The sequence below is a fragment of the Varanus komodoensis genome, unplaced genomic scaffold, assembly GCF_004798865.1.
Source record: "Varanus komodoensis strain SLA01 unplaced genomic scaffold, ASM479886v1 scaffold12, whole genome shotgun sequence".
NCBI lineage: Eukaryota > Metazoa > Chordata > Lepidosauria > Squamata > Varanidae > Varanus > Varanus komodoensis.
Window position 1 is genome coordinate 16,591,951 of NW_025335349.1, and position 12,658 is coordinate 16,604,608.

The 12,658-nt window shown below is 36.6% G+C and overlaps 1 protein-coding gene across 2 annotated transcripts in view; it reads left to right on the forward strand.

Annotated features, from left to right (window-relative positions):
- The window catches only part of OXR1 (oxidation resistance 1), a 70,313-nt gene that overhangs the window by 37,821 nt on the left and 19,834 nt on the right, over positions 1-12,658 (forward strand). Inside the window, exon 10 of one of the 2 annotated variants that reach the window (XM_044421780.1) lies at positions 9,115-9,195. The exons of the other annotated variant lie outside the window; for it this stretch is intronic. Within the exon in view, the coding sequence (XP_044277715.1) occupies positions 9,115-9,195 (81 nt within the window). The remainder of the gene's footprint in view (positions 1-9,114; positions 9,196-12,658) is intronic. 2 annotated transcript variants of the gene reach the window in all.

The following is a 12,658-nucleotide window of genomic DNA, read 5'->3' on the forward strand; positions in this document are numbered from 1 at the left end:
TATGAAAACTGTAGATCTTTTTGAATGTTTTAAGATATGCATTATCAGTATTCCATGGAAAAAATGCTTAAGGTGCAGAATTTCTTTAACACATTCATTAGATTCAGAAAAATTGAGTCCTGTCTCTTTAAGCTCTATTGCTTTTTGAGCACTTTAGTGAACTGCAACCTCCCTTGAATATAGAAACCTTTCTGTTTTTCATTCACTGGGCCAGACACATCTTACTGATTATATACTATTAGCTGTTTATCCTGTCTGTCAACTCTGTGCAGCTAGCAAGTTATTCTGTCTCCTAGCAAGGATTGCTGTGCCTGGAATTGAAAGCAAGTAGAGAGAATGCTAGGGAGAAATCCTCACGTAAAGCTAAAATTGATTTAATTAGAAGGGAAATGATTCGTTTCTGGTATGGCAAGAAAGGAAGAAAACATCATTCAATGAAAAATAAATACACTCTGGTAATGCATTTGAGAAATATTTATTGTTTTGGTTGTCATTTGATGATGATGCCATGGCAAAGAGTACTAATCACTGCTTTTTATTGCAAAGTTAATTACAGAGTTTTACATTTCAGGTAATTGCTACTTTCCAAAGCAATTCTGAATTGTCCTATTTTTTTCTGAAAAATAGAACTTTGCAGCTTGAACTTTAAAGTGATTTAAACATGGAAAATAAAGATTGTAAATTTTGAGGGCAAGGTCTGTTAAGAGAGTTTCTTGTCATGACTTACTTGTTTTTGCATGTTGCACTTACATTTTTGACAAAATGCATTCATCCCTGGTTAATTGCTTTAAATTAGCATGTAAAATGGTTATTTTACATGCTTCTCAGACATCATTATGAAATGTGGGCAATTGTACCACAGGATGTTGTGATGTATGGATATTTCTCTAAAGTGCAGAGGGTTGTCATAAATACTTTAGCTTGTTGTTATGTTTTTCTAATATGCATTATAATTCTGAAAATAATACATTAGAAGCAATGAGTACCATTGAGATTTTTGAAGAATCATGGAGAAATGGAGAGTGGTCATTGTGTAGGTATATGGTCATTACTTCACCACAAATTAGTTTGGCTCAGTTAGTTCACTGTGTGACTGCCAAAAAAAGCAAATAAAGTAATGAGTATTTAGATAAGCGTGTAAATTTAGACCTTGTAAAATGTATGGAGTTGTTTTCTGTCATCTTGTGACTTTTATAAACTAATTTGTCTTCATTTAGAAAATGTTTTCCCACGGTAAACAATTGTTCATTCAAAATGTACTTTTTGTCAAATGCTTTTTCTTTGCACTGGTATTTCAGGATGCGTCCAAAGCTCCCCAAATGAGCTTGTCTGGTATCTTCCAGATATTTTGAATTACATTTCATAGCATTCCTGAGCACTGGCCACACAATCAAAATATCTGGAGGGCACCAGTCTGGGTAAGACTGATCCAAACAGATTCTATTCACCAGGAAATGGAGTTTGATATATTTTGTTATTCACATCAGTTTGGGCCCTCCCTCACTGGGTTATATAGGAAAGAAAATTATGAAGTCTGGGTATATTTTCAGACACCGTTGTTTGTTTCTGTACTTCTTTAAAAAACACAAAATGTAAATGCAAAGAGTTATACTATTTCCAAAATTTTCCTATATAGCAAAATTTTGGATGTAAGTATAGAAGTTATGCTTACATTATCTCTTTCTGGGAGAAGATGTTGTCTATTGTAATCAGATTTCATATAACTAATCTGTTGCCTATTGACACATAGCTAATTAAAAGTAAAATACTCTATTCCTTACAGACAGTTAAGACCTTTAACCCTGATCTCATTATGGTTTATTATCCCATTGGCTTCAGAATGTGTTGTACAGTGTATAAAATGTGAGCAACTGATTTAATTGTCCAAAAGTGAATTAGCTTAATGAGTAAGTATAGTGGTACGTATAAGAATGTTTACTGGAATATTTCACATAGCTGAGATTTTTCTCAGTATCTGTAGGTAGTGGTGATAAACCAACATTCTTAGATTTGGATTATTTTGGCTGGGTCGGGTTACCTGCTTCTAATGAGAATGTTGATACAATTTTGACATTATTACAGCATAATAATGAACTGGCTGATTCTAGAACAGAGGAAAGTTGGGATTATATTGTTTGTTTGTTTGTTGTTGTTTTTGTTGTTGTTATGGCCATGGATTCATGCACCCCTACATAGGATATCTGTAATAATCTACTCTGCAAGAACAGGTTCATGTTTTCATTCTGATTCTGAACTTACTGGAAGTATGTCTAAGGATGGTTAGATTTTAAGATATGTGGTAGCTTTAATTCAATTTTCTTGTTTCAGTTTTGTTTCATAATGTGGATATTTTTCCTGATTCATTGCATCCTCATTTTCATACATAGATCAATCATTGTACCAAGGGAGGAAGAGGGAAAGCAGCGAAGCTAGAGGAAAATGAAATCCGAAAAGTGCAGACTGTGTTTATAAATGTAGAATTGCTATTGAGCATTCACAAAGCAGGCTTGATAACACAAAGATCCTGCCATGGGTAGGTTATTGTAGTACAATAAAAACCTGATATCTCAATTCAGGCCAGAATGGATATTCTTGGTAAGATGTAATTCAGTAGGTTTCATATTGCAGTAGTTGAGTTTCTAAAGTCCATATAATTACCATTTTAAGGTTTATAAAATGTATATCCTGGTAGTTAAAATGGCCTTTCACTTGATCTGAAGATGGTCATTTCTGACTGTGAATTTGTGTCTGTCTATTCTTTTGTGTTGAGATTGGCCTGTTTTGTCCAATGTAGAAGAGCTGTATGAAAGATGGCATATTTCATATTAGAAGATGAGCAGGTGAATGAACCTTTGATGATGTTAAGCATAGCGCTGTAACAATGTTGCTTGAGTATGTATGAGGACGAAGATGCATTCGAATTGTTGCAGAATCTGGTCCCTGTGTTTTTATCTTTGTTATGTGACCTGTACCTCTGTGAGTGGGAATAATCATCGTCCAGGATGGACTGTAGAAAAAAAATTAAAGAGCACCACATTGCATATAGCTTCCAGATAAAACCATTTCACTGTATCCTCTGTAATCGACAGCTGCCAATTAGTTTAATAAAGCATACATAGGAGTACAGATGTGCTGTTTTTTCGTCCCCATGTAGTTAAGCTATGTACTTTGGCTCAAGAATCCAGGTTGTTGTAGAAGCAATAGCAGATCCATAGACATTGAATCATAGAATAGTAGAGTTGGAAGGGGCCAAGGCCGTTGGGTCCAGCCCCCTGTTATTGCAGGACACTTAAGTTACACCATCCAGTTAAGATGACTGTCCAAATGCTTTTTGCATGTCTCCAGTGACAGTGAGCCCCTCAGGTAATAGGTTCCATTGTCATACTGCTCTAATATTGATCAAACTTTTCCTGATATCTAGCCTGAATCTGCTTTGTCACAACTTGAATTTCTTAATCTGTGTCCTACACTCTGGTATAAATGAGAAAAGATCTTGAGCTTCCTCTTTGTGACAGCCTTTAAGGTACTTATGGACTGCTATCACATCCCCCTTCAGGCTTCTCTTCTCAAGGCTGAACATACTCAGTTCTCTCATTCTCTCCTCACAGGGCAGTGTTTCCAGACCCTAGATAATTTTTGTTGGCCTCTGCTAGACCTTTTCTAATTTCTGCAACTTTCTTAAATGTTGGTGCACAGAACTGGATGCAGTATTCCATATGAGGTCTAACTAATTAAGAGTATAGGGGAACTACTACTTGTGATTTGGAAGTAATATTTCTATTAATGCATCCCAAAGTAGTACTTGCCCTTTTTACAGCTGCATTGCATTGTTGGCTCATATTTAGTCTGTTGTCCACAATAACTCCAAGTTCTTTTTCAGTTCTGCTGAGCCACATATTCCCCATCTTGTATCTATGCATTTGGTTTCTTTTTCCTAGGTGGAGGACTTGGCACTTGTCCCAACAGAATTGAATCTCATTCTGTTACTTTCACCTGAGCATTCAAGTTTATCAAGATCACCCTGGATCTTCATTCTGACTTCCAGGGTGTTCACTATTCCACCCAGTTTTGTATTGTCCGCAAATTTGATTATTGTTCCTTGTACTTCCTCATCTAAATCATTGATAAAGATGTTGAGCACTGGGCCTAGAACGGAACCCTGTGGCACCCCACTAGTAGCTTTCTTTAGTTTGAGAAGGTGCCATCGATGAACAATCTTTGTGTCCAAATTAGCAGCCAGAAGGTGGTCAGAAACAATAATAATGGCCTGGTTGGTGGCAGAGTGGCTTTCTTTCCTCCTCCTTTTATTCTCTTTAATTATTTAAAGAAAGTTGTTCCCATGGATCTGTATCAGCATGTGAGTGCCTTCAGCAGTCAGCAAACCCACACCAGTCCTTTTGATTGGCCAGTCCAGATTTCCCTTAAGGAAATATAGCCCAGTCCTGTAGTATTTCCTTCCACTGGAGAAGTCAACAGCTTTAAATAAAACCTGGGTATCCATTGTGACATCTGTGGTTTTATATACCAGTAGTTAGTCACCTGTGCAGCTCTTACTAATGCTAGCCTTAACAAAGTTAGCTTGGGATTTCCCTGCATTGCCTTTTCTTTCCTCAGAATCCACTTACTGCTCTCATGTTCTGTCTCATCCTGAGTTCACCTCAGAACCAGAGTCCTGTTATCCTTTGCTCTGAAGCCTATAAACTGCCTGTAGCCTTCTCCCATGGTCGCACCCAGTGACTAATAGCTGCCTGAGTATGAAGTTTCCGTAAACCATTACGGCCAACACCTATCAGTAGTCTTCCATCAGCTTGTCTAAATTGTTCCTGTTTGAAGCCATCCAAGTTAGCAGGCACTACATATTGAGGCAGCAAATCCCGTCATCTAGCAATGTTAGAGGAATGATTTTAATAAAAAAAAAAGGAATTACTTCTTCTGGCCTATTCTGTATTTTCAACCATTCAGCTCCTTATTTAATCTTTGATTCTAGCATTATGAGAGAAGGAAAAAAAAGTTAGGCTGACAGTTAGGACCCCAAGGGTATGGAATGGGCTTCCATGGGAGGTGGTTGTGGCCCCATTGGTGAAGCTGTTCAAGGATAAGGCTGGACATGCACATGGTGGGCATGTCGTGAGTGGAGCCAGCTGGAGCCGGGGGTCAGACTAGATGGCCCAGGAGGTCCCTTCTGACTCACCCTGTTTCTATGTTATTGCCATATAATGCATAATAAATTTTGTGAGTTGCATCATGTACTCCCTTACCTATTTTTAGAACTAAAAAGCTCCTACACTGAGTTGCTGCAGCAGAGTCTTCTTTCCGTTGACTTTTGGAGCAAGTTGTGGCTAGAGGTTTGTTTCTATTGATAACAAAGGAGAGACAATATCAGTTGTCCAAGTCTTGCTTACCAGATAGATTGTTATCAAGACTGTTGATATGGATAAATTATTTTATTCTGTTACACTGTTAAAGCTTCATATTCTAATGTTAATGAAGCTTTTAGCAGCAACTTGGAGTTTCCAAGAAATAACTTCCATCACTGCTATATTCCAGCATTGTAGGATAACATATATATGTGCTGTCATACTTATTTATTAATGGAGTGCTTTGAGTATATCCAGAGAGATTTTCATATCTGAGTGTGTGGATTGTTGTTTAAAATGGTTATTAGTTACCCTTTAGGGGGAAAGTGGCATACAAAATCAGGACAACAAAACCAACATAAAAATGAAGAACGGGCTTTTTCATGTCTCTGTGCATGTCTGTGTCTTTGTATGTGTGCTGAACAGAGCAAGATATATCTTAGAAGGACTTAAGAGATGAACTCCTTGCAAAACAGGAGGGGTTTTTTGTAAGGTACACAAGACATAAAAGTAATTTTGTTGTTTGAATAGCATGTCAAACTTAATAACATGATAAGCGGATTCAAGAAGTGAATTAGTTCTTAATTAATATATAATTCCATCCATTTTAATAATGATGTAACAAACTGTTTTTATTTAACTATTTTTAAATAAACCACTCAGTTTTGTTAGCATTTAAACAGCCTCCAATATCTCAACAATCATTCATTGGTATTGGGCATTAACAAGCCACACAGCCATGAACATGATAAGCTGTGGCTTGGCAGGTAATTTGGCAAAAGGTGCCTGGCACACAGCACAACTTACACAAGCCACCAGCACCTATTGAACTATGCTATCATGCAAATGAGGTCATTGAGTCTACCCTTTCAGCAAAACAGTGTTAGGAGGTCAGAGTAACCAGCTGATGTTCCATAACAGCTCAACATGGTGTTGGTGTCAGCAGAAGTGATCCCTTGAATGTGTAACCAATGGTGATTGTGCAGATTGGCCCCTTTTCTCAATGATAATAGAAACTTAAAATAATATTCTAATACAAGACTAACATAGGCTTCTGCAGTCATTGTACACATATGCATGCGCAAAGATAGAGGCTGAATTTGAATGTAAAGCTAAACCATGCTGAAGTGTTTAAACATGCAACAGACTTGATTTGTTTTTAGTATATAGACAAAGATAACTGAATAACAGCATATGGAACAAACAGTAGTTACTATGGCTAGCAAAACTCAGCACTTCCCCTTTCCATGCATTTGCAATAAAACCTATCCAGGTGGAGGGAACTGATTTAGCTTATTACAGAACTGTCAGCACATTGCTGAAACAAAGTGTTACACTAGGTGGTATTAAAATCTGTGCTAATAAAAGACAATTTTAGCATTTATTGAGTACTGGATATCATCAGCTTCTCTGGGGCTAACATTATCCTTTATACCAGTTAAAGCACTAAGAAAAGAAAATAGGTATGCTTAGCCCTTGCCAATATATATTCTGTAAATAGATCATCAGTATGTCTCAGAATAGATTGAAATATTCTTTTCAAGTTCTTTCATCCTGATTTGATCTGAAAATCAAATAATAAGTTTTTAAATGAGGAATGTCAGAAAGGTGTTCAAATGCGCAAAGTGTTTACAGTTAACACTATAGATTTGGATTGCTTTCTAAACACTTCTATAACTCTTCTGGACTTTAATTGCATCATTTTCACTATAAACAAATTTGTGGTTGCTTATTGACACACTGCAAATAACCCATTTCAGTGTAGATGAAAAAGGTTAAAAGCCCCAGAAATAGAACAAAAACTGATTTGTTCTTTGTCACTTTATTCTGAAAAACAGAGCTTCACAAGCTAATTTTCATGCATTTTCTAGATAGACTCTTCAGTACAACCAAATTCATTTTTCCTTTTCCAATGCAACATAAAGATAACTTAAAAGTAAAAGTATGTCAGTACCAAATAACACATAATTAGAGTGTTTCTGTAAATATGCCATATAAATTCAATAAAATAACTCTTAAATTTCATGTCTTTTCCAGCATTTTTATTAACATATTCAACTAGTTATCCTGCAGCCATTGAGTGCTCCTCATTTGAATGTGTAACCGGTGCTGTAAAGACCTATATATGAAGTATTAATTTCTCCTGGACAGCATCTGTCCCTTTACAGGATATAAAGTGCAGAGTTATTCCATGCCTAATAAGAATCAGGTATTCACACTTCAGGTGGTCCCAGTAGCTCTGCAAAATCAGTTCTACTAATGTGTTGCTTCTGCATAGAATATATTGAATTGGAAAGCTGGGTTGGAAAGCATATAAGTAAAATTACATCTAAGTAGACATCCTTGAAAGATGGTGAGCAACAAAAGCAGTAGTTTTGCAGAGGATAAGATCATATGAACTGAAGTTTGATAGTAGAGATGTTATGTAGAGGTTAGCTGTCTATCAGCACAAGTACTGAGGTTGGCAGAGTAAGTGAAGAACTCAATCAGGAATAACACTTGTTTACTCTTGTGTTGTGTAGTACTCAAAAATATGCTGTGTCTCAGACTGCAGGAAGGAAAGGTTTTCTGGGATCAGCCTCCGGTCATACAAGTGTAATAATAAATACATACATGAAAGTGAACAGCCATTCAAGGGACAGTGAATCTAGCACTAATCTAAGATTTAGAAAGTGCTGAAGAAGCAGTTCTAATGACTCTCCTTGGAGGCTTCTTTTGTATCCTTTTGATATAAATAGACTGGTTAGTACACATGCCTATAGACAGGACCAAGTTTCTGGGGTTTCTTATGCTAGAATTCTTCTCTCTAACATTGTGGGAGTGTTAATAGCATAATCAGGTTTTGGTGAACAGTTCCAAGTCTTCAACCTCTGGCATATTTATAAGTCTGTTGCGGATACAGTGTATGCAGTTCAATTTACTGAATTTGGATTGCCTTGTACTTTTTAAAATAAATTCATTATCTAGTTCTCTCTGCAGTATTTCAGAAACATCCCTTAAGATAGAATTTCTGATTGAAATACATTTCTGAATAAAATCCACCAAGTGCAAGTGGATTTTCTTTGCAGTTAGTTTGACAGCATCCAAAGTGCAATGTACTATATACCTGCTGTATTTTTACCAGGCACATTTTCCTTATGGAACTGATGGTAGGAATTCATTATTAGCAAACATTAAAAAGCTTTTATGGTTCCTAATTGCTTATGCTCCTAGGGACTCAAAACATATTTTAAACTCCGTGTCATTATATTTTTGAAGTAATATTGGACACAGTATTCTAAGTGTAGTCTCATCAAAGATCTTGTATAAAGTCATTCAAATATTGGTAGCTTTGCACTTCATTCATTTTTTAGAAATCCCCAGCATGCAATTTGGTTTTGCTCCTATTTTTTCTATGAATTAGCATGTATATTCAACTAAAACCAGTGGGCAATTTTTATGAAACAAGATATTCAGTAATATTGCATATGATTCTAGCAGATTTATTACTATATGAAGATATATCGGATCTCTGGTGCTGTTTTGTTGGAAATCCAAACTGTTTTGTGTGTTCATTCCAGATCTGAAATACTGTTGTGCATCATATCACTACAGTGGTAAATGTCTTGCTTCATTTTGATTTTTTCATGTTACTGGTCTCTTTCTTCCTGCCCTGTCCAGCCTCTCCATACTCCTGCATTTCATTTATTTTAACTTTTGCTCTTTGTTTTTCTTTTAACTGTGAGTGGAATTATTGTCTTCCTGTCTCCATATTCAGGTAGTGTCAGTGGCTGAGTATCACCGCAGGATCGATGCTCTAAATAGTGAAGAACTACGCACACTCTGCAGACGTCTCAAGGTGCTCTCTTCAGTAGTTAACCCCTCCCCCCCTCTTCCAGAGGGTAGAACATCTTGGTCTGTAGTGTCCTTGGTCAGGGCAAGTCCCTTATTCAGTGGGTTTGGCTTAACTATAATACCACAAGTACCCAGCAGAAAATCCCTTCCTTATAGATGTGTGTTGCTATGCAGTGCTATAGTTAAGTGCTTTGATGACATTTTGTGACAAGCAAGTCATTCCTAGAGCTGAGCCAAACTTTTGCACGTTTCAAGTTCTACATCTAAATTTCCATGCTTGTGAATTTCACGCACAAAATACGCTAAAATAAAGTGCTAATCTTTTTCTTTCTTTTTTTTTGAGGGGAGGATACTGGTTGCTAGTCTCAGGTCTGATAAAGTTGTGGAACAGCTGCCAAAGCCTGCTTTTTATGTTCCAGAGATCTATGCAGAACCTGAGCTAGGCCAAGCTTGGAATCCTTCCTGACATGACTAAGCTAACACATACTCAAAGACCTTTATATACTCTTGATAATACATCCCCATCCAATGTGACTAGAAAAGGCTAGCAGGGCTTCTGACTTTTACTGATGACATTGTCTGGAAGATTCATGAACACACAGTTCTGTGTCCAGATATCATGATAAACTATGTTTAACCAAAAGTAAAATCTTGTGAACCTGCCAACTTGACCCCAAAAGAGAAGGATGCACAAGAGCCTGAGGGAGGTGAGGCTCATTGAACTCTGGCTAAATCATATTTTACTATAAAGTCCTAATGCAGCCATTTCATATATAAAGTGCCTCTGCTTAAGCTTTAGTTGTAGGCTGGGGTAGTTTTCCAAGCTTCACTGAACAGTGCCCTGTGGACTCATTCAAGGACTCTACAATACTCTTGAGCCTTAAAAAAGCCTTTGGATTTGCATCCTTTTAGTGCCAGGCACTTGGATTAAAAAAAAAATGAAAATTTGAGAGAACAGTTGAAAACTTGCCAAAGACTGGAAATGCTTTTAAAGTATAAGGAAAGTGAAAACAAAGCTAAAAAGAATATTTTGGCTCTGCTCTAGTTATTTCAAACTCAGAGGAATTTTCTGTTTATCTTTTGAAGCTTTGTTTTCATTGCTGTATTTTTTACAGACTGGTGAGGACTTTGCATTTCACAGCATGGGATGGAGTTGAATAAACACATTTCAAAAAAGAATGCAAAAGGTTTTGTTTTAGCCTGAGTTGCAAAGTGCAACATTTTTTTTAACCTTCCCCACAAAACTTTGTTGTAGAATTATTTGTATTCTTACTCACAAACCAGTGGAAAATGTAAATGTGTAGAAGGTCTATCCATGCATATGTCTCAATATACATGTGAGGAGACCATTTTCGCCCAGATTTGACAACGGAACCCTTTGTTTTGCCTTGAATCAAATGCAGCAGGAGCAGGTGGTTTCCTGCATAAGTTTCTTGGTGTATCTTTTGCTTTCTTGGTAGATAGATTCTGTTCTACTTGAGCATACATACATGTGAAGAAAAGCTATGTACATTACTGCTGAAAACTTATCTTTAAAACTGTGTAAGCATTTTCTAAACTTGGAACAATAAACTGTATGGTGCATTTCATATGAAGAGCTTGAACAAGTATTTGGGAAGCCTCTATAAAACTATTCACTGCATTATAAATAAATTTGAGGCTTTTGAACACTAACCGAAAGGAGTTTTTAAATCTTTGTGACTTGCATAATATTTACAATTGGCTGCATTAGAAATTTCATTCATAACTTTGATCACTCAATTTTCTGGCATTGCTAATATTTCAAGTATGCCTTATTGACCTATTTTATGCCACTGTGTTATGCACTAGAAGTACTGATAATATGAGTGAGAGATACCTTTTCCATATGTTCTGGAATAACAGCTTCAGTAAGTTCAGTGTTCCAAAAGAAGAGTTATTTGAACTTTTGTTTGCTTTGCTTTGCTGTTTTTGTTTTTGATGTGCCATCAAGTCAACTCTGACTTATGGCAAGCCATGAATGAATGCCGTCCAAAATGTCCTATCCTTGACAACTCTGCTCAGCCATTGTAAGCTCACATTTGTAATCAATGAAATATATAGACAAATCCAATTAGAAAATCCAAATCTATATTTCTGTTGTTAATTTTTCATGGAGTGTGTCAGTAAAATATGTCTTGCCAAAAAACAGCATATAATCTATTTGCTAATTACTTGGAATGGATGATGAATTCCTTGTACTTTGGGAAATACTGACATTGCAAAATCAGTTCAGTGATTTCTATAGTATATAAATGGTAGCTGTTACAAGCTAATAGGAAATCAGGTGAATGCTTGGTAAATGATACAGTTCCTATCTCAACTGAGTGATTGTTGTACAGCAAGTAGTGGTGATACTTTGGAAACACAGGTAAAAAATCAGGAATATTTCACAAGGCTGCAGATTTTCACTTTCCCGCTTTAACTGTGTGAAGCATTTTGTCAGTATCAACATAACTGTGGTTCCATTTTAGAAGTCAGCTTTCAAACAGGCTAGTAAATCCAAGTTAAAAGGAACCCTGTTTTGCTTTAACCATGGTGATTAATACCACTAACTAAATGCTGAACTGTGGTGAAACCTGCAGCTGGGAGGAAGGAATAGCAGATAGCTTGGAAATGGAGTACATGGACCTGGTCTGTACTTCAGCTGGTAAACTGCATTTATCAATGAGTTTGCATTGGCTGTTAATGCAAAGGTTAACATTTAACTATTGATTTTGGTTGTTGAGACACACACACCTTATCTTGCAGTTATTATATAACCTTTGAATTCAGTCGTTTACCTTGTAATGGAATTGTACTTTTGGATTTGTTTGTGTTGCCTATGTTACAATTTTCTCCTTTTAAGTAATTGGAAAACTTCTTTTCACTGGAACAAGCATTGAGCATGTTCGTGCTGAAAAATGCTACTGTATTCCAGGATTCATGATGATCATTGTGAGTCTCCTTAATAAAGAGGCAACAAATGGGGAGAAAACGCTGCCTAAAACATTGCAGTTTTCTGGGCAGGAGTACAATTTTGAGCTGCCACAGTGTGATTTCAGATGTAGCTTTTGCTGACTATTTCTCTGAGTGGCCCTTTTCACTTCATGGATGGTAGAAAGAGATGAATGCTGGGGTCTGGTACAACCAGAAGTATAAAATATAGCAAAGAGTGAAAGAAACAAGCCTGGAAGTGGGGAGTGCAGGGAGAGATACATAGGAGACAAAGATGCATGGAATGTAAAATCATAAGTGGAACAAAAGGGTGTTGTCACTATCGGGTCTTGTAAATAACTGCCTTCTGCTCTATGATGGCTTTTTAAAAGAACTTATATAATAATTTTGTGTTCACCTAAGCTTTTGATGAATGGTAGTTTTTAAACTTACCACCACTTTCAAGCTATAGTCTTATACTCACTTACTTGGAAATACATCCCATTGAACTTAGTACTTTTCCCAACCTGGTG